Below are 24,105 nucleotides of genomic sequence, written 5' to 3' on the forward strand. Positions count from 1 at the left end.
TCGTCCCGCTTCGGATAGTCCAGCATCTTTGTAACGTTCTATCGGGAAGAAATTCCAAGTTGCACCAGGCCTTGCTCCCAGAGTAGTCCAGGGGCGTTGGAAATTCTCCTCTGGGGAGATGTTTGTGAAGCTTCAGGTCTCCACTAGGCTCTATTTGACTTGAACATTTATTAAACTTTGTGCACGGTGCTCTTCTGAGCCCTTTATAAATGTCAGCTCTTTTAGTTCCTTTTACCAACTGGTCAGTTCCCACTGTGTAAGATTCTCTGGTGTTTGGGTGAATACAGAGGAAAGTGTAGGAGGCAGAATATAGTATAGCATATGATACTTCCAATCTTTTTTCCGTTGCTGTGCGCTGTTTTTCCCACATCCCAGGGGCTGGTACAGAATAGTTCACCGTGATGCCCTTTCAGTGCTTCTGGTTTTGCGTGGCTTGACACTCCTCACAGTTCAGGCTTCTAGGAACGCTGCAGCCGTTGGTACTAGCTACTTGGTCTTACTCTTTAAAACTTGGCCCAGAAAATACTTCTTGGAGGAAACTTTATCTGGTTTTCCATCCCATCTAGGCCAATGGCCTCTCCCTGTGTCCCTGTTGCTGACGTCTGTCACTGCAAGGTAATGATTTACTTGATTATCTGTTTCCACTCCTCCCCACCCAGCTCTTGAGAACAGCCTCTACCATAGTGCCTGTCATAGGCTAAGTATATACTAAATGAGTGTCTGAAAACTAACTTTTTAAAATGTAATTATATTTGATCAGGTAATATATTCTATTGTTTAAAAACTAAAAGGTACCAAAAAGTCACAAAAAACAGTGGAATATCTCCACCCACGCTTGTCCCCCAAGGTACCTCCTGGAGGAAAGCCAGTGTTATCAGTTTCTTCTGTCCTTTCTGGAGAAATTCCATCAGATGCAAGAGAATGTTTACACATATTTCTTTCCGTCTCTGCCCTACAAATACTAGGATGATATGCACTTTTCTGTAAACTTTTTTTTTTGACCAAAAATGAACTGTTCTTCTCAACATTTAATGGAGCTGGTACCTATCCACTGCAGAGCTTCATTTGGACTTTCAGCTTGTGTTGGCCAGCTTTGATCCCAAGGTCACTTGAGGGAGATGTCAGCTGCCCTGTTGGCCATGGGACTGGAACAGCACCCACTTAGCACGTGTTCTTTTAACGTTAGTTTTCCTCTTCTGTAAGAGGACACAGAACCACAGACGACAGCGCCTTTTCCTGATTTGCAAGGTGAGGTAGAGATAGCACAGCTTTGCCACGATGGATCAAGGCCTGGAGCTAGAGTAGTGAAGTGAACTTCTTGTCCCCTCTACTGGGGTTTGGCTGCCTTCCCACTGCTTCACTCTGATGTACTTGACTTTTCTTGGCCCACTCCAGCCCTTGGAAATGGAGTAGAACTTGGCTAGTGACGCTGGAGCAGAGCAATTGAGAAATGTGCCGTGCCGATGGTTTGGGCTGGCTGCCTGCCTCCATTAATTATGGGATCAGAAGGGAACAGTTGTTGGCTTCCCTGCAACTGCCCTGGGTGGAGAGCACTACAGTCATAGAGAGAGGAGCATGACCTCCCCAGACATTCAGGAACTTAAGAACTGAAAACAACATGAAGAGGCTCCATAGGGGCCTGTTGGGCATTCAGCTCTGGCCGGTAGACATTGGAGTGTTGGCCCCGTGTAGATATAGTGGCCTTTCCAGGGATACAGACACAACTGGACACAATCCCTGCCTTGAAAGAATTTACCATCAGCTTGGAGATAGATAAGGACTTGGAAGATAAGTTCAAAAGAAACAAAGTGGAGTGAAATATCTGTCACAAGTTTAGATGTTACATTTTAAATAGTGTTTCTAAAAATGTGGTCCAGAGACTACTTGCATCAGAATTACAACGCTGAAGCTAGACTTGCAGAATCATATTCTCTGAAGGTGGGACAGATTTTTTTCCCTAAGAGACCTTTAGCCTTTCACTAATTTTGAAACAGATTACCAAGAGATGGATCTACCCATCCCATTCTCAGGAATGGGAAGTTGCTTAAGCAATGTTTACACTTGGGACTTTGAAGTAGCTCAAAATGCTTATGTAAATAAAGGTGTTGTCACATCTAAGCTCATAGCTAAAAAGTGGCTATAATCCTCACACTGAGTGCCTCCCCCATGTAATGGTCACCAATTGCAGTAGAGATACCAGAAGACTGAATCTAGCTGACTTGCCAGGGAGCTGCAACCAGAAATGACTTTCGAGGGAAAGTAAATGGGTTATATAATGTGCCCTTGTCCTGTCCTGTGCCACGTCCTTTCCTCTAGACAGGTCAGAGAGGGGAGGCCAGAGGGGGCCCTCATGCATCCAGCCAAGCCCTGCTGTGCTGCACACTCCTGGGGCTGCAGAGAGGTGACTCAGAAAAACAACAAAAAGAAACCAGACAAAAAACCAAAAGCTTCTTAAATTCCTCCAAAGATGAAACAAAGTTTCTTCCCTAGAACTTTGGGAAGATCACCCAGACATAGTGCAAGATCCAGTTCTGGAACTAAAACTTCAGGGCTGTATTTACAGCCAAACCTCTGTGCTAGGGAGCATATGTCCCAAACCTCCTTTGGAGGCAGGGTAGTGCAGCGGTGGAAGGAGGGCTCCAGATTCCAGCTCCCCAGGTTTCTCTCTTGGCAGCTCTGAGGCCTTGAGCAAACTGCTTCCCTCCAATAGTCATTGCTTATAATATTGGTACCTGCTGTCTAGGATTATGATTAGGATTAAATGAGATGATCCGGGGAGAGGGCAAGGTGATGAGCACTCAGTAATGTCAGCTACCATTATCATTATTAGTTTCATTATCCTTGACGAGCAGCATCATTAAGTCACAAAATGGACCCACTTGGAGTTTGGCCAAAGAGTAGAGACAGAGAAAGGAGAGAACATAAAAGCAAAGAGCATAACCGATGTGCAGCTGGAGTTGTTTATCTCTTGCTCCTGTTTTCACTATCGCTCCACAGCGTGACCCCTGAGACTGAAGGTCATGGAGAGCTTGGGCCTACTTTTTGCACTGGTGACCGAAGCCGGACGTGTGTGACTCTGTTTTTTTTTTGTCTGCTGGAATCATCTAGAACGCAGCGCTGCGGCTCTTTGTCCCCCTCTGTACTCCTCAGTTTCTGTCATGATTCTCCCTCCACTCTGCCAGGGAGAGCCCTGTAAACAGTTTGAGCATCTGTAAATTAGCTCTTCTGCAGTCAGAAATAGTCCCTTCCCTGTCGACAGGCAGCACTGACACAACCCTGCTTTGGAAGCTGGAGGGAGAGTTTAATAATAGGATGAATTCTAGCTGAACTGGGAAAAGATCCAGTGTTCCTTGTGAGCCTGGATGAGAAACTTTGTACTACTAAAAAAAAACAAAACAAATAAAACCCTGATACTTAATCACCTATTTCCCTCACTCCCCTGCCTGTTCAGTATAAAAATCACTACTTCTATTCTAGGGATGAGTCAGGACCTCCTGATTTTCATACCTTAACCTTTCACCTCTTAACTCTCTCTCACCTCTTTCATCATTCTTCTTTTCCGCTTCCTCCGCTCCCTTAAGAGAGAGAATCATAATGATACCGAACCAAGTGGGCTCGCCTCCTGGTGAGTTAAATAAGACTCTACACCAGTGGAAGTTGTCTCACAAAGTAAAGTGTATTTGCAGCAAATAGGAGGCCGTGAGGAATCATTTCCAAAGTCATGGCGCCCCTGAACAAAGGAAGGCAGGAACTTTTATTTGGTTGGGGAATGAATATTCAAAAGGGAGAGAAGGGTATTTGCTTACACAGGCTCAGTTGGAGAACATGCTTCCACATAATGAAGCCTAAGCTCCTCCTGGAGAGATCTTTGGTTTAAAGATAAGGCAAAGGTAATGGGCATAGCTCTTCTGGTGAAGAGCTTCTGGTGAAGCTTGGTCAGTTTTGGGATGGCTGGTGGTTACCCCTCCCTTGAGTGCCTTGCTTGGTCAGTTTCAGGATGGCTGCTGGTTACATCTCCTTAACTTACAAAAGGAAAAGAAACAACTTGGAAAAACAATTAATTGCTTCCAAACCCACCTTTGAGTTTCTCTAGGCCCCTAGTGGGTGACAATAATGTTACCACTTACTGCCATTTTCCGTGTCAGGTACATACACTATTGCATTTAGATCTCATAACAAGCCTACGCTTGTTATTATCCCTATTTAGATGACAAAACTGAAGTTTAGAGAAAACTATTCAAGGTCAGTGGTTAATAAGGTGGAGTTGAAACCCAGATCCTTCTAAGTCCAATGCCCATGTTTCTATAAATTCTTATCATTTTCAGTGAGAAGCATGCTATTACCTGAGGACAAACCTCATTGTTGTAAAACTATTGAGTATCTTACCCTCCCAATAAGAGTCTAGTATAATAATATTCCACTTAAGAAAAATCAAATTGAAATGAGGCCTTAAAAATCATCATGTTCAGTTTCCCTCCAAAGCAGGCGTCCCCTCTCTTGTAGACATGACAGATGATCATAGTTTACTGTTTTTTTTTTGGTGAGAAAGACTGGCCCTGAGCTAACATCTGTTGCCAATCTTCCTCTTTTTGCTTGAGGAAGATTGTCCCTGACATCTGTGCCAATCTTCCTCTCTTTTTGTATGTGGGATGCTGCCACAGCATGGCTTGATGAGTGGTGTGTAGGTCCGTGCCCAGGATCTGAACCTGTGAACCCTGGGCTGCCGAAGCAGAGTGCATGAACTTAACCACTATGCCACTGGGCCAGCCCCCATAGTTTACTATTTTTAAGGCAACTGATCTTAAAAGATTGGCACAGATGTTAGCTCAGGGCACATCTTCTTCAAGTAAAAAGAGGAAGATTGGCAACAGATGTTAGCTCAGGGTAAATCTTCCTCAGCAAAAAAAAAAAAACCAACGCTAAGTTTTAAATGACATGTGGCTGATACAACATCACATCTTGAGTTATAGGCTCAGTGCCGGACGCGAGTCTTCTGAATTATAATCTAATGCTTTTTCTCTTCTGCCCAAGTGAGTTTAATTTTTTTCTTTTCTGCTGTTTCTTTTGTAGGGGTTCAGCTGTTGCAAAAATAATTGGTAATAATGTCAAGAAACTTCAAAAGTTTGCCTCCACGGTCAAGATGTGGGTCTTTGAAGAAACGGTTAATGGGAGAAAACTGACAGACATCATAAATAATGACCACGAAAATGTGAAATATCTTCCTGGACACAAGCTGCCAGAAAATGTGGTAAGACTTTGGGATGAGAAGTACATTTGATTAATTCTGAAAGTTACGCTCAGCTGAGTTAGCACTTGGGACTTGAGGAAATGGGAAAGCTGCTTCCCTCTTCCTCTGTTCATTTCTATGACCAAGTTCTTTGCTTGGTCAGTTTTGCTTTTCCTGACTCTGAAAAGGGGCTTTGTATTAGTTTGCTAGGGCTGCCATAACAAAGTATAATAGACCAGGTGGCTTAAACAGCAGAAATTTATTTTCTCTCGATTCCAGAGGCTTCCAGTCCAAGATTAAGGTGTTGGTTGGTTTCTTCTGAGGCTCTCTCCTTAACTTGTAGATGGTTATCTTCTTCCTGTGTCTTCACATGGTCTTCCTTCTGTGTGTCTGTGTCCTAATCTCTTCTTATAAGGACACCAGTCATGTTATATTAGGGCCCTCATTTTATATATTATATTTTGTATATATATATATATATAAAAACATATTTATATATATTAGGACCTTATTTTAACTTAATTACCTCTATAAAGACCCTGTTTCCAAATACAGTCACATTCTGGGATACTAGGGTTAGGACTTCAACCTGGGCATTTTGAGGGGACACAGTTCAGCCCATAACAGGCTAATTTCTTGGTATTCAAAGTGCTAGTCCCATCAAAGCTGGGACTAACGACCTTGCCTTCAGCTGCTCGTGTCCCCCGGTAACTCCCCATCTACCCTTTCTAAGCGTGGACTCTGATCTCTCACTAGAACAGCTACTGCACTGGTCTGTAATTAAGATCAGGGTCAAGGCCTAAATTACAGAAGGAGATCAGAGAAAATAGAAAATTATAAGACTAACAGTTTAAAATCAAGCTTATTGGATCTGGGAGAAAAAAAATACAGGTTATTGCCTGGCCTCAATCCAGTGACTTTCTGAGGAAAGGAAGAAATGAGCATGAGGGACAAAAAAGATATACCTTGTGTGAGTGGAACTGATGTACTTCTGTTGCCAGATTCAGCCTTACCACCAGGCTTTCTGTAATAGTCTGTTTGAAAACCAGACCGTTGTGGCTGCCTGATTCCTATGGTTAACCGGAGAAACTCATCTCCTTTGTTAATGAAATACCCGTCACTACATATATTCACTCACCAAGCCTTTATGAGCACGCACTGTGCATGCAAAGCAGAGTGTTGGGCGCTGGAGACAGAAAGGGGAATAAGAGTTCGTTGCTTTCCTCCAGGAGTCCAGCAGGGGAGACAGATTTGTAAACTGATAAATGCCAGGAGGTTTGGAGATGCAAAGACCTTGCTGACTAAAGGTTTTTGTTTGGCTTTTGGTTACAGTGTTCATCAGTATCAAGAAGTGTGCTAAGTAGTTTACAAATATTGTCTCATTGATAATATTTGTTTTCCTAGTATAATGGTGATTCTGATTTTTACAGCGGAAGAAACCAAGGCTCAGAGAGGTTAATGAACTTGCCCAGGGTCACATAGCTAGAGGCTAGGGTTGGAATTTGATTCCTGGTGGACTCATTCCTGAACCTGCTAAATCCATTGCCTTCTAAAAAATGATGACTTCCTCCTCTGTGTCACTGAGATAGGGCCAGGCTGCATTTCCCCACCGTTAATCTTGGTGCTGTTGGTGGGGAGAGAAAGGATCCCTAGGGTTCTGAGCTTGGAAGTTAAGTTGTCCAAATATCCGATGGAAAGAATAAGGGAGCAGCTATTCCCATCGCAGTGAAAGTCCTCTGGGGTCATCTCTAATCCATGCTTGGAGTAGAAAATTGCTCTGAGCTTCACATCTCTCATTCCCTTCTGTAAACCACATGCTTCATTAGTATGTTCCTTCCACTCTGCTTTGTGCGAGTCCTTTATGTACCTATCTGTTTACCCCCCCCACCCCCACCTCAAGTGTGTGAACCTGACTTTCTGGTTTTTTGATCTCCTACACTTCCTAGCGCAGTGCTCCAGGGATGTTGGGGGAGGTGAATCTGCCGAGTGGTTCTATGAAGCTAAAGCCTGTGCTATGAATAGGGCAGCCGGAGGGAAGGAGGAAGGAAGGAATTGACAAGAGTCAGAGAACCATCATCACTCAGAGCCCGGCCCCCACAGTGATTGACTCCACCACCCGCCCCAGGTCCCCGGGTATGGACAGAGAGGGAGAGAAGGGAGAAACTGTCCACTCCCAGGACTCTGTCGGTGTCTAAAGCCTTGTAGGTTCGTGAAACTGAAGGGATACATTCTCTGGAATGGACATTTGCATGATTCCCGGTTGTTCACTGTTATGGACAGTGCTCCTAGAAATGGCCTTGTACATGTCCTAGGGGTGGAATCGTAGGGTCACAGGGAGTGCACATCTGTAATTTTACCAGATTACACCACTGTGTTTGAGAATGCACATCCTTCCCAGGAGGATACAGAGGATATTGGAAAGTTTTATTTATTAAGCTGGTGGAAGGTACGCGGGTTTTTATTTTTTTTTCATTTTTATTTTTTATTATTTTTTAAATTTTAATTATTTATTTTTTCCCCCAAAGCCCCAGTAGATAGTTGTACGTCATAGCTGCACATCCTTCTAGTTGCTGTATGTGGGACGCGGCCTCAGCACGGCCGGAGAAGTGGTGCGTTGGTGCGCGCCTGGGATCGAACTCTCGCCGCCAGCAGCGGAGCGCACGCACTTAACCGCTAAGCCACGGGGCCGGCCTGGGTTTTTATTTTTCTTTATACTTTCTGTATTCTGAATTGAAATGTCACATGTGAAATGTCACATAATATATAATTTAAAAAGTTGAGTGATGGTGAAGTGCAGTGATGAAGGACACACACTTAGAGTCAGGGGACCCGGATGTGAAAGCTCACTGAGTGAGCCTGGGCAGCCCCTTCCCCCCAGGATGGGCTGTTATTAGTGCCTTACCCGTAGGGGTTTTGTGAGGAGTAAATGAGATGATCCACATAAATTGTTTAGTGTTAAGCGTTTGTTAAAAGATAGGGTTTTATTTTTGTTGTTGGTTTTTTTAGTTTTATATATTTATTTCAGAGTTTTTCAGATATCTCATTTGATCATTTAAAAAGTTAACTAGTGTTAGACAAGATCAATATTGTTACCATTTTTTAAGATAAAAAATCAGACATAGGGGCCGGCCCGGTGGCGCAAGCAGTTAAGTGCGCGCGCTCCGCTGCGGCGGCCCGGGGTTCGCTGGTTCGGATCCCGGGCGCGCACCGAAGTACTGCTTGGTAAGCCATGCTGTGGCGGCGTCCCATATAAAGTGGAGGAAGATGGGCACCGATGTTAGCCCAGGGCCGTCTTCCTCAGCAAAAAAAAAGAGGAGGATTGGCGGATGTTAGCTCAGGGCTGATCTCCTCACAAAAAAAAAAAAAAAAATCAGACATAGAAGTAATTGACTCACCTAGAGCAAATGTGGATCTGGAGCTAAAAAGCTAGCTGTAATCATTTTTGTCTTGGAAATTCAAGCAGGAGAGACTTGTTGCATTTCCTTCAACATGGGATTGTCATTTATGATGTCAGTTGGTGTGCTGACTTGAGACTGTGAGTCTTTCTTGCTTGGGGCCCCCACGCTGCCCCGGACCCTTCTCCAGGTCCCTACTCATCACATGACTCCCTCCAAATGGCATCCTTTTGTAACAATAATGTCACTGTGTCATCACATGCTCACTAAAAAGCTGGGACAGTCTGGGGTTGTGGTTTCCTCTTAGACCTGAGTGGAAAGAACACTTCTGATTTCCTGCCACCGCAAGATAAAAATTGCTGATCCTGTTTATAGCTGTCTGTCCAGGGCCTGTGTTTAGAGCTCATCCAGGCAGAGAGCTCTTCTGCCTTCTCGCTCCAGCTTTAACCAACCTCAGTGTGACGCCAGAATTTACGACTGCAGCATCTTCTATGAAATACAGTTGTCACTGCCTCTCATCCTTGTCTTCTAAGCCTTGCCACCTCTTTTTTTTAAAACAGCTTTACTGAGATATAATTCACAGACTGTACAATTCACCCATTAAAGTATACAATTCAGTGATTTTTAGCATATTCACAAAGTTGTGCAACCATCGCTGCAATCAATTTTAGATCATTTCATCACCTTAAAGAGAAATCTCCTACCCTTTAGCAGTCACCTCCAATTCCCCCCCATCCCAGCCCTAAGCAACCACTAATCTACTTTCTATCTCTATAGATTTGCCTATTCTGGACATTTCATGTAAATGGCACCATGTAACATGTAGTCTTCGTGACTGGCTTCTTTCACTTAGCATAACGTTCATGCATGTTGTGTCGTGTTATCAGTACTTCATTCCTTTTTACGGTTGAATGATATTCTGTTTTATGGATGTACCTATCATATTTTGTTGATCCACTCATCAGTTGGTGGACATTTGAGTCATTTTCACTTTTTGGCTATTGTGAATAATACTGCTGTGAACGTTTGTGTGTGATGTTCCGTGTGAACACATTTTCAGTTCTTTGGAGTGTATACCTAGGAGTGCAATTGCTAGGTATATAGTAACTGTCTAACTTTTTGAAGAACTGCCAGACCATTTTCCAAAGTGGCTGCACCATTAAACATTTCCACCAGCAGTGTATGAGGGTTCCAATTTCTCCACATCCTTACCAACACTTGTTATTATCTAACTTTTTGATCCTAGCCATCCTAGTGGTTTGAAGTGGTATTTCATTGTGGTTTTGATTTTCATTTGCCTGATGGCTAACAACGTTGAGCATCTTTTCATGTGCTTATTGGACATTTGTATATCTACCTTAGAGAAATGTGTATTCAGATCCATTGCCCATTTAAAAAATTGGGTTATTTGTCTTTTTATTATTGAGTTGTAAGAGTTCTTTATATGTACTAGATACAAGTCTGTTTTCAGATACACAATTCAGAAGTATTTTCTCCCGTGCTGTGGGTTTTCACTTTCTCCATGGTATCCTTTGAAGTATAAAAGTTTTTAATTTTGATATCCAATTTATATATTTTTCTTTCTTACTGACTCTTTTCATTTGGTTTCTTGCATGGGCTGCTCTCACTGATGATTCCTCAGCACCTAGAATGGTGACTGGCGCCACTTGTTGTCTGAATGAATGCCAGGACAGTGGAAGTGGGGAGGAGGAACAAACCAGGGTGAAGAGTTTTGTTTCAGTGCTTTGGTGGTGTCCTATGGGATATAAGGTTAGGCCAAGACAATTTAAAAAAAAAAATGACATTTAGTTTTAGGTAATAGGGTTGTGGAAATCTATTAATTTTGGCTGAATGTCTTCTGAAAATTAGAATATCAGTTCAGTGGGAAACCTCAGTGTTAACTCTTTCCTCCCTGCGTTTAGCTTTTTGATTTTCATTAGAGGAGTAATCTTCACCAGAGCTTCTCAAATTTAAGTCTCAGAATCACTTGGAGAACTTACCAGGGATCACTGGATCCGCCCTGAGGGTTTCTGATTCATTAGGTCTCAGGTGAGGCCTGTGCATTTGCATTTCTAACAAGTTCCCAGGTGATGGTGATGCTGTTGGCTCAGGAACCACACACTTTGGGCACCACTGATCTACATAATAAATTTATATTTCTGGTGCAGTATTGGGGAATCCAGGCAGTTAACAGGTGTTTTTTTCCAGAAGCAACCTCACTTACCAACAGTGGCATATTTATGTAAGAATCATCAGAAAAAGTTCTCTGTATCTGAGGATCATTTTTCTGAATGTAGAGCCAAGGTTGTGAATTTTACCTGTGATGTTGGCTGAAATTGAGGTTAGGAGAATCAGGGAACCACAATATTTTTGAGCCTCTACTGTGTGCCAGCTACTGCTTTGCTATGTGTGTTACTCATGCTGTTGTGTTTAATCTAAATACTCATTTCTTCCAGAATGTAGGTGAGTTGCCCACAGTGCCCAGTTAGTTGGCTAACTGGTCATAGAGCCCAAGATGCCCACACACTGCGCAGTGATGACTAATCCAGGGGGTTTAGTTATCCAAAATAACCTTCAGTCTTGTCCACACAGACTTTATTGGCACTGTTTTAAGTGATTTTATTCATTATTGTTTTTTTATTAACTTGGACCAAGAGCCCTGGGTTCCTGAAAGTCTGGACATTAAGTGGACCAACCGTGGTGCCTTAGTTCTGATTTGATTATTTGTCCTCCTTGCTAATGACGGGCAAGCCCTTTTGTTCTGAGTTGTCTTTCCCAACATATTTCGGGATCTTTAATGTGGACACCCTCAGAAAGATTTTGGCAGGAGGCCCGTGAAATAGGTCAGCATTTCCTAAGCAGTGTCTTGATTTTGTTCAGAGTAAAAGATAGGATAGAGGCTTAGCTAAAGGTTTTATTCTGAAACAGGGTGTTAAAATTTCCATGTTAGTTGAGGAGAGCTCATTCTGATGCTGTGTAATGTGTACTGAGGAATAATGTTCTGTGAATGGACCATGTGCACTATACAGATGCAGCTCATATTACATTTTGTTTCTGTGGGTTAAACCCTAAGCACTCTGCCAAGGAGAATCCTCTTTGATTTATTGCAGAAGAAAATTTTATTTGATTTATTGAAGAAGGAAATGTAAGAGACAGGAAGAAACCTGGATCAGCTGGCAGCCTCCTTGCAAATACTTTTTAACAAGGGACGTGGGGATGGGCTGATTCCTTAAAAGTTAAGAATTTATAGGAGGCATGTAGATTTTTCTGATGAATAATCTCTTTCATTTGTTTCATATCATTTCAAAGCACTGTTATTTATATTACTTAATTTGAAAGTGCTCTGTGAAGTAGCTGGGTAAGAAAGGTGATTTTTATCCCATTCTATGTATGGGATGACCAAGGTCAGTGAGGATAAGTCACTTGTCCAAGGTCACACAGCTGATCAGTTGTGTTCATCTTTTCCATCTTTTCTCTTTGGTTCTGGTGTCTTTTCCATTTCACCATGTTGGGAAGTACCCTGAAAAGGTAGGGGTGTGAGTGTGTTTGTGTGTGTGTGTGTGTGTGTGTGTGTGTGTGTGTGTGTGTGTTGGAGATGGATGGGGAAGGGGAGAAACAATAGGTCCAGAGAAGAAGAAAGGTTTTAATTAAAATTCGGGCTGCCAGGCTCTATATGAAAAAGAGTGTAGAGAGCAGAATCCCTACCTAAGTAAAACTGGTAACCCAAGGGGGAGCGAGGGGTCAGAGTTCCTGGTAAGGCTACGGGGGGATTGGGTGGGACCACAGATAAATATATAAGAGCATAATGAGCTTTGCAAATAAAGGACAAACAGCAATTGTAGGTTGGCATTGGGAGGCTAATGGAATAGAATAAGAAATTGCTTTTTTGGAGGAAGTAGAATCTCCAGATGCCAGGGAACTAATAAGCAGGTAGATTTTGGTGATGAATCCTTGCCACCTGTGGCTACCCAGCCTAGATTACCAATCTGGAGAAACCCCTCTGAAGAGGAAAACAGGTTTTCCCCTGCCTTTGGAGACGTGAATATAGAGGGAGAAGTGCTGAGCTTTGGCTTATGATCTGCTATATGGGGAATGACTCTCTATGTTGCCATTCAAATCAGCTTAAGCTAAGATAGAGAATGTTTTGGTTCATATGATTAAAAATCCAGGTAGGGCTGGTTTCAGGTGCAGCCTGAACCAGTAGCTTAAATGATGTCAGCAAGGCCCTGTGTTTTCCTCTGTTTCTCTGATCTGCCTTCCGCAAAGTTGGCTTCATTCCCATCAGAGCCCCTTAGTAGGTCTATGTTCTCCCCTCACATTTGTAAAATGGTTACAGCTGTGCCAAACCTCACACCATCATCCCACACTGTTCAAGGAAAAACCCAATAGCTACTGCAGAAGAGTAAGGAAGCAGCTGTCCCCTAGAGGCCCCAGAAAACATCTTGGCTCTGATTGTTTTGTGTGCCCATTGGCTTGAACGAGTTAAGGACCATCCATGGGGCAGGGGAGGGGCCAATTCCACCCAAATTGCATGGTTAAAATGGGGAAGCAGTGGCTTTTGAAATGAAATTTAGGGGCGCTTTTTGCTAGAAGAAAGGAGAATGGAGGCTGGGTGGTAAATTACAGAAGTCTTCCCTACCAACCAAAGGGATAAGGGAATGAAATAGTTCCAGATAGATTTCCTTGGGGACTTCTTTGAGTGAGGGAGCAACTCATAGTGCATGTATTAGTTAAGAGAATAGACTAACGGGCCGGCCCCGTGGCTTAGCGGTTAAGTGCGCGCGCTCCGCTGCTGGCGCCCCGGGTTCGGATTCCAGGCGCGCACCGACGCACCACTTGTCAGGCCATGCTGAGGCCGCGTCCCATGTAAAGTGGAGGAAGATGGGCACGGATGGTAGCCCAGGGCCAGTCTTCCTCAGCAAAAAGAGGTGGATCGGCATGGATGTTAGCTCAGGGCTGATCTTCCTCACAACAAAACAAAACAAAAGAAAACAAAAAGAATCCTCATCCGAGACGCTTTATTTTGGGAACCAGGAATGCTTAATGAAACTGTATCAGTTACAGTTAGGTTCAGGGATATATGACAGAAAACCTGAACTAACATTGACCTAAGCAAAGTAAATGTTTGCACTTTTTTTTCCCCTCTATGTAAAAGATGTTCATCATATTAACAGTGCATCATGGTGTCGGGAATTCTTTTTATCCTCTGTTCTGCCATCTCAGCATTTGGTTTCCTCCTCATAGTCCAAGACGACTATCTGAACTCCAGCCATCTCTTCACCTTCTCTCTGGGAAAGGAGGCAAAAAGGCCTTCAAGGGCGTTTCCCAGAAGCCACACACGATATTTCCATTTACACCCCATTGGTCAGAACTTAATCACATGGGGCACCCCACTGCAAGGGAGGCTGGGAAATGTAGCTGTCTTTCCTGGTATTTATGAGCCTCGCCCCAAACTGGGGATTCTCCTGCTGAGGAAGAGGGGAGAGCAGACATTGGGCAACAGCAAGCAGTCTCTGCTAGAGAGTGTGTGCCCCCGTGTCCTCACTAGATGCCCTCACCTCTGCCCGTGTGTGTGTGTGTGTGTGTGTTTCTCTGCCCATGTTAAATTTTAAAACCCATCTTTGTACTTATCTGAAGGAAAGACATCACCATAATAGCTGACATGTATGAGTGCATATCAGGTGCCAGCCACTGTTCTATATCATTTATTCTTTACAACAGCACTCTCAGTGCTTATTAACCAAGGAGAGTTTAGTGTGGGACTATCTACAGAGGTGTGGGCAGAGTCAGGGAAACCGAAAGGGCTTGGTGAAGTGCTCAGAGATTAGCAACAGCAGGAAGCCATGAGCGCTCCTGAAAGGGCAAGGGGACAGGTTGGTATTGCCATACCAGCCTGACCAGAGCTTAGAGACACGGAAGAGGGGCTGCCTGTGACAAGCTGTAACTGTGGAGTGAAGCCAAGCCTGCACTCCTGCCGAGCCTGGGCAGGACGGGCCCCAGGAGGCTGATCAACACCCTGACATGTCTGTTCTCCTGCCTCGGATCTCCTGACAGTGTCCACCTTTGGCTGAAGCCACCTGGAAGGCAGAGAGCAAGGGTGTCCAGGCGAAACAGTCCACGTAAAGCAGCCTCCTGGGGAACAGAGTGGGGCAAAGAAGGGTGGAAAATGGATTGGGGGGTTGGGAGAGCAGCAGAGAACAAGCCACACAGTCGAATTATGGCTCCCGTTACGGGTGAGGAAGCTGAGACATGGAGAGGCTGAGTCACTTGCCCAGCTGCTGAGCGGCAGAGGCAGGGCCCCCCTCCCCGGCTTAAGATGCACGTCCTGAATGGGGAAGGCAAAGCACACACTACACTGGGGTTTACTGTCTGTCTGCACAGTGCTCTGCACGTAGTAGGCATCTGAGAAAGAGTCAGTCAATGAAACCATTTGGATGGGCCTATTTTGGTCCAGGAGTAACCATTTCCTCCTCACCATCACAGGTTGCCGTCTCAAACCTCAGTGAAGCCGTGCAGGACGCAGACTTGCTGGTGTTTGTCATTCCCCACCAGTTCATTCACAGAATCTGCGACGAGATCACTGGGAGAGTGCCCAAGAAAGCACTGGGAATCACCCTCATCAAGGTAACTCAGCTGATGTTGGTTACCTGCTAGATGTTGGTTACTGGGAAATTTCATTTCCTCTCACTTTCATCTGTGGGAGACAGGAGCTGAAGGGGAGGTTATGGCAATTTTTTGTTTTTTTTCAAGATGCCTGGAAGATAATCAAAAACACACATCCCACGAGCCTAGCTTAGCTCAAATTTAGGAGGGGGCTGCTTTCTATCATAGCAGTGGTCATGCTTTCTGTCACATAGGTTCCTCCTGATGAGCCTTGCCATCAGAAGGAAACTTCCCAATCAGTACGTGGGTCTCAGCGTCTGTTTTGGAAATGACCAGTGGTTTGCCTTAGCTGGAAAATTAATCATCATTAGTTCCCACGCCTGTGTATATTCTCTGAAGAGGGAGTTTTCAACCAGAAGTCCACAAACCACCCCCAAAGGTCCATAGAAAGAATTCATAAGGTTCGTGAACTTAAGTGTGGGGAAGAAATTGCGTTTTTATTCATTTTAACCTCTAACTGAAATGAACGTTTCCTTCATTTGTGAATGTAGGCCACAGGCCAGAGTTTCAGTAACAGTGGTGTTAGCAGGACCTGTGACCCTGTTGTCAATAGAAACCACAGGTACTTTCATATCACCTTACAGTGGCTTCAGGTATCTCAAGGTATCATTTAGGCTTATCACTACTTTGAAATTATGGTAATTATTAGACCTGCCATGACATCTTTTTCTAATTGCATTAACAAAACAGCACATATATTGTCACAAATTTGTGTTTTTTAACATTTTATAACTATTTTTCAACATAATTGGCTTCCTGGGTAATCATATATATTTTGCTTTATGCATATGAAATTCTGAGAATGAGTCCGTAAACTTCACCAGACTGCCAGGCGTGGGGTCCACATCATAAAAAAGGTTAAGTACCTGCTAGAGAGACTCTGTTCCAGAGAGTTCATAGATGAATATTTATGAAAGCAAACTGGAACAGCTCAAATGTCAGTAATAGAATGGATAAATGAATGGTGGACTATTCATTTTGGAATACTACATAGTAGTGAACAGGAATGAACCAGAACATTCATGCAGCCACGTGGGTGAATCTCTAAAATAATAATGTAGCACAAAACAGCACATCACAGATGAACAGTACAATTTCATTTATATGCTTTCAAAAATAGGTGTAATGGCATATTATTTAGGGACACTTTATATGGCAAAATGATCAAGAAAGGCCAGGGAGCAGTGCATACAGCATTCAGGATGGTGGTTCACCGCAGCGGGGGCGGGGGACCAGTGGTGAGCAAGAGAATGAACTGGGGGAGAGACATGGGCCTTCTGTGGTGTTGGTCATGTTTTGTTTCTTCACCTGGGTGGTTACATGTTCATTTTCTTTTCATTTTATTATTGTTCTTTAAACAGTACATACAAAGTATATATGTTTTCTCTCATAAGAGATTTTTCAAGTTGCCTATGCCATTGAATGTCTGAATCTAGATGACTTATAAAGCAGCTATCTCATGCCTCTTTTATTTGGTGGTTTGTTTTCCCCTAACTTGTTGATATCCTTATAGGGCATAGACAAGGGCCCTGAGGGGCTGAAACTCATTTCCGACATCATCCGAGAGAAGATGGGCATTGACATCAGTGTGCTGATGGGAGCCAACATTGCCAGTGAGGTGGCTGCGGGGAAGTTCTGTGAGACCACCATCGGTGAGGGCTGGCTAGGGAAGGGGTCTCGGGAGCCTGGACATTTGGTGTTTTAACATGTACATTTTCCATTTCTGGTATTTTCTGTAGTGGACTCTTCCCTGCCCCCTTAACTAACATTCCTGAGGTGGATATTCAGTGGGGTGGGAATTTTATGTAAGGAGGCCATTCTGTTGAAACTAAAGTGTTTGAACAACCTCCAGAAGGAAAGTAAAGCCAAGGAGACCATTTTGACCCACCATGATCGAATAATGAATTATCAAGGTTCAACACAAAAATGCAAGGTTGCTTGTACCAGAAAGCAGGTGGTTACATCCTTGGTGGGGCTCCCCTGCCCTTAGAAACTCAGCTTTTCTTTACTCACAAATGCCAGTATCTGGGTCCTCATTGGTTTCCAATAAGATCTAAAAATTGGTGGGAAGGATCTCTGTTTTCAGGTGAATAAGCCAAGACTCAGAGAATAAGTTACCTGCCCCAAGGTCAGAACTAATTTAGAACCCAGACATCAACTTGGGTCTCCAGTTTCCTGAAATAGAAAGCTTTTATACAACATTGTTGTTGTGAAAATTTTTGTTTATTTTAAAAAGGGCTTTGGAATTCTCAAGTGCCCATGTATCATATTCAAGGACTCATAGAAGAATTATATTGTTATATTTGTGGATGCTTTGCAAAAGTTTATAAGTTTATCTTCCCACTCCAGAACTTACTTCCGCCCTTGTCAAACACACCAGCAACATGAATCTTTTCTCCTTGGCAGCTTTGTAAAAAGGAAGCTGTGACAGTGGTCAGGCTCTCTTGAGTAAGATGGGATGCACAGAAAAAGGGAGCTCCTGATTCTTATACATGCCTGCAAGTTAGGACATTTTTACTTTTTTTTGCTTTTTTCTCCTTTATTTTTAATTGCATAGATGTTACTTTATTTTTGTGGAAAATAGATAATCAAAAGAAAACCATTTTTATTTCATTTGATTTTCATTATTTCTTCCGTTTGTGCAAACTTTATGTTTGTAGTTAAGTTATATACTATTTTATAATTGCTTTATTTACTTAATATATAACAGCTTCAAAGGCTATCAACATTCATCTTCATAGCTGCATAGTATTTCATCAACAATCCCCTATATCTGGGCACTTAAAACTTTTTTTTTGAGAAATAATATTTTTGGAGAGGAGAGATATCACAAATAATATAAAGAAGAAAACAAAATGGCCTATAATACCATTACCCAGGTTGATATTTACAAAAGTGATATAGACACAGGTAAGAAAATTCAAACAGTATGAGAAGGTGTACAATTAGAATTAAGATTGTAATTTCCCACCTGCTCTCTCTTCCCAAAGGGAATCACTGTTAGCAGTTTCTAAGTGTCCTTCCAAAAGAAACATTTACATATGTATACTAGTCTATATATAGGTTTTTTTTATTGTTTCACAGTTAATTCTTTTATCCATCTGTGATTTTAATGTAGCCTGTGAAATTGTTGTGTAATTACATTTATTTAAAAAAAAAAAAAAAATTAAATGCTTGTTCCAACTCAGTCCTATTTGCCAGTAATCAATTGGCAATCAGTTTTGCCAGTCAGTTGGTTGGAGATGACTAGTTACCCCAATCATTGTGTAAGGCTGAGATTTCATCTCTAATCCTTGATTTAAACTTGTATCTACCTGTAGATTTTGGCTAGGATTTTTACCTGCCTCTAGCCCTGTTTGTTTAGGAAAGTTTCCAGTCGGGTGTGTGCATTAGTCTTTTTTTGTTTGTAAGGACAGACAAATGCAGAGAAGTTACATCACTTTCCCTCTGGCTTCTGTTTACCCAGTGCTTCCCCTGCGCTCTCTGTGGGTTGGATCATAGTTGGCAAGAGTGACCTGGATTAAATTAAGTAAAACATTGAAAGTAAGATAGAACACGGTGATATTTTCTAAATTGTCTTATATAACCTGAATCTAATCATGAAGAAATATCAGACAAACTGAATGTGAAGGACATGTTACAAAACAACTGGCCCACACTCTTCAAAAATGTCAATGTCATGAAAGGCTAAGACAGTGTCCCAGTTAAAAAAGACTCAAGAGACATAACCACTAAATGAAGTGCAGGATCCTGGGTCGGGGGAGGGAAGGTTGCCATGGAAGACAACATTGCTATAATTGGTGAGGTTGGTATATGAGTTGTATGTTAGATAAGTGTATTGTACCACATTAAATTTGATGTATTTGATAGTTGTACTGTGGTTATCCAGATCTCCTTTCTTGATGACATTGGCAACCAACTCATTTTTAATTATGGTAGATTCAGGAATCTTAGCCCACTTGAGTCTTTGTGGAGAAAGAAGAAAAACTGGCATTGTTTTCAGTATCTGGTAAAAATACTAAACGGCATCGTGAACTATGGTGCCCCCTTGTGGTGAGAGTTCCCTTCATTCTTGGGACTGACTTCACAGAATCAGAGACTTTGCCATCCCACTAATATTTTTCAAAGCCTATTGTGTATCGGGCATGGCACTAAATGTCAAGGATACTTATGCTCCTTGTGAAGCTTCCAAGCACACAAACAAATACGGAATCACACACTGAAATGAGGGTTTTGAAGGAGCCTTGTTAAATAGGTTGATTATCTCTAAAACTTGGCATGAAAGAGAAGGGGGATTTTCCTGTCTTTTGGTTCATATTGAGTTTGGGGCAGCCCTTCCACATAGCTGTTGGGCGTTACCTGTTCTGTACCAGATGGTCTGGGTCCCTGCTTGCCACATCACTGCTTATGACTGGTAATAATAATACAGTTAGTGCTTTCTTATCTGTGATTTAAAATAATTTTTGAAAAGTACATTTGAGAAAAAGTGAGATTGCTGTAAATCAAGCCCACTTCTCTGATGCACGCTGTGTAATATGCAGCCGCAGAGGAACTGACAGACCCCATCTTGTATCGGTGGCAAATGGAGAATGGCTTTCTGTCAGATTGCTCACAGCAACTCAAGTTTCTGGCTGCAGACAACTGGACTAAAGTGACTGAGTGAGGGGTTTGTCTGTGATGCTCATGAGCGTCCTTCATGTTGGAGGCACTGAGCAGTGGCCCATGGTGAGGGACAGAGGAGAAAGACAGTAATGATGTCATGATGTAGTGGCTGGGGGCTAGTTAACCCAACCCAGGTGATGAAACAGTTGTTGCACAGGATCACCCAGATGGTTTGGTGGACTGTTTAAAAAAGGAAGAAGACAGTTTACTCAAACTGACCCAGTTCTGATATTTGGAAAAAAGGAGAACTCAGCTAAACAATAGATAATAGCAATGCCCGTAGAATAGAAAATGTGTTTCTAAGTAGTGGGTGTAGATATTTTAAACATTTTATTATGTAAAATTTCTTTAAACAAAACAAAAGTAGGAAGAACAGTGTCTTGAACCCCACATACCCATCGCCCGTCTTTAGTAATGATTCCCTTCTGAACAGTCTTAGTTCATCTGTATCCCCACCCTCTCTCCACTCGGTTACTTTGACATGATATTACTTCTGAGTGTAATTTTAATTGTTGACAATCATCTTTTTTTCTGCTTTGGAAGAATATAGCTCTAATTGTGATGTTTGTTTGGTTTTTGCTGGTTTATCTACTCTTTTTCTACCCCCAAGAGGCAGCATAGCATAGAGAGTCAGAACATGGGTCCTGGAGCCAGAGCGCCTGGCTTAGAATTTGGGCTCTGCTTCCTCCTAGCTGTGTGACCGTGGGCGAGCTGGTAAACGTCTCTGGGCCTCCTGTCTGTAAATGGGCAAAAGCTTAGTCATAACCATGTAAGTGTTGACTAGCCCCATCATTATTCTATAGAACCTTTGAGTGCTCGTTAAGACTAATAGGCTGTTTTCATATCTGGTTCTTATTTAGCCTCACCACAGTCCTGAGAGTGCCATAGTGTTTTCCTCATGAGGACGCTGAGGCTGGAGGAGGTTAAATTAGAGGTTTGCAAACTTGTTTCCCCAGTGGAATTACCTGAGGAGCTTCAAAAATTACTGATGCCTGCTCCATCTTGGAGACGGTGATTTAATTGTCTGGGATGTGGCCAGGGCTTCGGTATTTTTAAAGATCCCCAGGTGATTGTAATGTGCAGAAGCTTGGGAACAAGCTTGGGAACCTAGAGCGGGCAGAGCCCGGGTACTGTAGTCCTGAGTGAGCTTTCTGCTGTCTCTGTTGGAGACATTGCCTTGGGAGCCAGGACTTGGCTGTTAAGTTTTATCATCCTGATTTCCAGAGCTGAGCCCCACCACCACCCCACCAACCAGAGCAGATTTCACATCAGGCTTCATGTGTAAAGTTTTGTCTTTGTGTGAAGACTACTGAGCATCCATCTCATTCCAGGCATTGTCCCAAGGGAGGGTATACAGCAGCAGCAAAAACAAGTACTCTTTGAATGCATTTCCATCTTCTGCAATTTAATCATTGAAAGTTTGTTGATGTTGTATCAGTTCTCCGTTGCCGTAGTGATGCTGTGTTACAAACAATCACAGAATCTCAGTGGCCTAGAAAATAAGCACAGCTGACACATCTGTGGGTCCACTGGGGGTCCGCTGATCTTGGCCGGGGCAGCTCGGCTGGGTGGTCTGCTCCATGGGTCTCGATCTTCCTGCTGGGCCCAGTAGGCTAGCCAGGGCATGTCCTTCTCACAGTGAAGGCAGAGGTACCAGGGAACCAGCTCCACTACTGCACAGTGGGCTTCAAGCTTCTGCTACATCATGTCTATCAATGTCTCATTGACCGAAGCAAGTCACATGACTGAGCCCAAAGTCACAGGGTGGGGAAGTATGCCCCGCTTGCTGTGAGTCCAAACACGTCGAGTGGTCAAGCCTGACATCGGTAGAAAGGGATGCACTTTCCCTGTGGAAGCGAGAGGGTGAACGGTCTTAAACAATAATCTGTTATTGTTGACCTTATAAATGTTTGTGGTAGCAAAAAGTTGCAACAATTTTAGATACCGAACAATAGAAAGATACTTAGATAAAATATAATACAAGTACACAGTAAAATACAAAGCAGCCATTTAAAATGATGTAGAAAATACATGATTTGGAAATTATTCATGCCATAAAATGGGGGAAAGCAGATTATGAAACCACATAGACATTATGTTCCCAATTTTGAGAAAAACTATGTATATTCATATTTCGGTAAGTTAAAGATGTATGCCAAATTGTTAATGATCATCTGTGGTGGCATTATGGAATATTTTTATCTTCTATTTGTACTCCTGTGAATTTTCCAAATTTTCTGTAATGAACATATGTTACTTTTGTAATAAAAAAGTTATTTTAAACTGTGTTAGATGTGAAAAGTAAGATTAGAGACTGTTATTAATTTCCTTTTTCTTAACCTTTCCATAGGCAGCAAAGTAATGGAGAATGGCCTTCTCTTCAAAGAACTGCTTCAGACTCCCAATTTTCGAATAACTGTGGTTGACGATGCAGACACGGTTGAACTTTGTGGTGCTCTTAAGGTAAAGTCAGCCTCATGTTTCTGCTCCGGGAGAGGAGTGAACCCTGCAGGGCCACTATTGGCATTATTGAGTCTAATCCTGAAGAATGGGCTCTGTGTTCTCTGCACTCACTGCAGCGAAGAATAGTGAATCAGGAGCCTTGTTTATCATTTCCTGCTCTGCCCCAGCCTTTCCTGGGTGGTTCAAGTTCCTCTCTCACGCCTGGTTTGCTTTTATTTGTAAATCTGGGAGACTTGTGGTGTTTTGTTCTTTGGGAAACTGGCAGTAGTGATATTGTTCAAGGGTACCTTGAATGTCATAGGCTTTTACCTGGGAGCAAAGTCTTCTATTAATTCATATGTTTATATATTTCTCCTACATATTATCTTGAGCAGGAAGTGGAACTTGTGTCCTCTGAATTATGCTTCTCGATTGGTTTGATGGTTCGTTTGGTGGTTCTTTTTAACGGAAAAAATGGTTGGCTGCTGACAGGTTGTTCTGAGAATAGCTTTATCTTTGCCTGTACAGGGAAAAGATCAGATTAAAGCAGCAGCTTCTGCTGGCTGGTGGCTTGGGAGGGTGAAGGGAAGTGTCTGCACTTGGGCTCCCGCCTTATTCCCCTCTGCCTTTACAAGTCTTGGTCTCGGTCCCTCTCTCTATCCTGACTATGGGACACAGCCAGCAGGGAGCTGAGGGGCAACTTCTGTCCTCTCCTTGAATCAGAGCTGCTTTAGCTGCCATTTCAAAAAGAAAAAGGAAAAATAAAGAGTTGCAGTGTGAATGATTTCCCCTTTTGAGTCATTTCTTTTGTAGCAAAAGCTGCTTTTCAGGAATTTGAGCATCTAGGGAGAGTTAGGCAATCTGGCCTTCACCTCGCTCTGTCAGGTGAGAATCGCAAAGATTAAAAGACCGCTGAGGAGACCCAAGTCCAAAGAATGCCTTCCCACGCCTTCCCTAAATGATATGTCTTTTTTCTAGTCTGAATTTAAAACCGCTTTTTAGAATTAAGGTACTGTGTATATGTGTGGTCACATGTCCCTATACAATGAGAATTTTAAGAATTAAAGCCAGTGAAAGTTTTGGGCACCCACGCAGCACACTTCCGTATTTCTAAATGCTTGTGTGAGGCATTCTTTACCTCACGTGCAGACTGTGTTGTACATTTAAGACGCTGGTTTTGGCGGCTTTGTTTATTTTTGATGGTTGAGATTTTTATGTGTTTTTGATAGCCCTTCATTAAACTAATGACCACTCGACAGCAGGGGCATCGTGAATGCCTAATTGCTCAGCACCACTCTGTGTCACTCCAAAACTGTTTTTGACTGGATATTTTTGGTGGTGGGTGGAGAAGCTGTGAGATCCTGCCCAGAACAGAGGGTGCTGGGGGAGAAGAAAGAGTCTAGATTGAGGGCTCTGGAAAAGCTGCTGCTAATGGGACCCCACGCTGGTCTTGTGTCTGAACTTAGAATGGCTTTTCATTTTCGTTGGCAGGAAGGCAGCCAGTGGATTTGTGCCTGCTTCCATGACAGAGGGTGGTTCATGGGGGGCCGAGGCAGATGGGGGGTTGAGGACCTTGCATCATCCTTCCCCTGGTTGTCCTTTGAAACAGGATCAGTTACCACCGTTCCTGTTGGCTTGCGTCAGAGCTGGGATTTTTAAAAACTGAGAAACCAGGCACTTTGGCAGTAATTCAGTCTAACCATTCTGTTGTACAGG

General features: G+C 43.0%; 1 protein-coding gene across 1 annotated transcript in view; it reads left to right on the forward strand.

Moving 5' to 3' along the window:
* Nucleotides 1-24,105, forward strand: part of GPD1L (glycerol-3-phosphate dehydrogenase 1 like) — a 40,258-nt gene that overhangs the window by 571 nt on the left and 15,582 nt on the right. The window contains exons 2-5 of the mRNA XM_058554388.1: nucleotides 5,071-5,248; nucleotides 15,106-15,246; nucleotides 16,799-16,937; nucleotides 22,298-22,410. Of these exons, the coding sequence (XP_058410371.1) occupies nucleotides 5,071-5,248; nucleotides 15,106-15,246; nucleotides 16,799-16,937; nucleotides 22,298-22,410 (571 nt within the window). The remainder of the gene's footprint in view (nucleotides 1-5,070; nucleotides 5,249-15,105; nucleotides 15,247-16,798; nucleotides 16,938-22,297; nucleotides 22,411-24,105) is intronic.

The sequence above is a fragment of the Diceros bicornis genome, chromosome 2, assembly GCF_020826845.1.
Source record: "Diceros bicornis minor isolate mBicDic1 chromosome 2, mDicBic1.mat.cur, whole genome shotgun sequence".
Classification (NCBI taxonomy): Eukaryota; Metazoa; Chordata; class Mammalia; order Perissodactyla; family Rhinocerotidae; genus Diceros; species Diceros bicornis.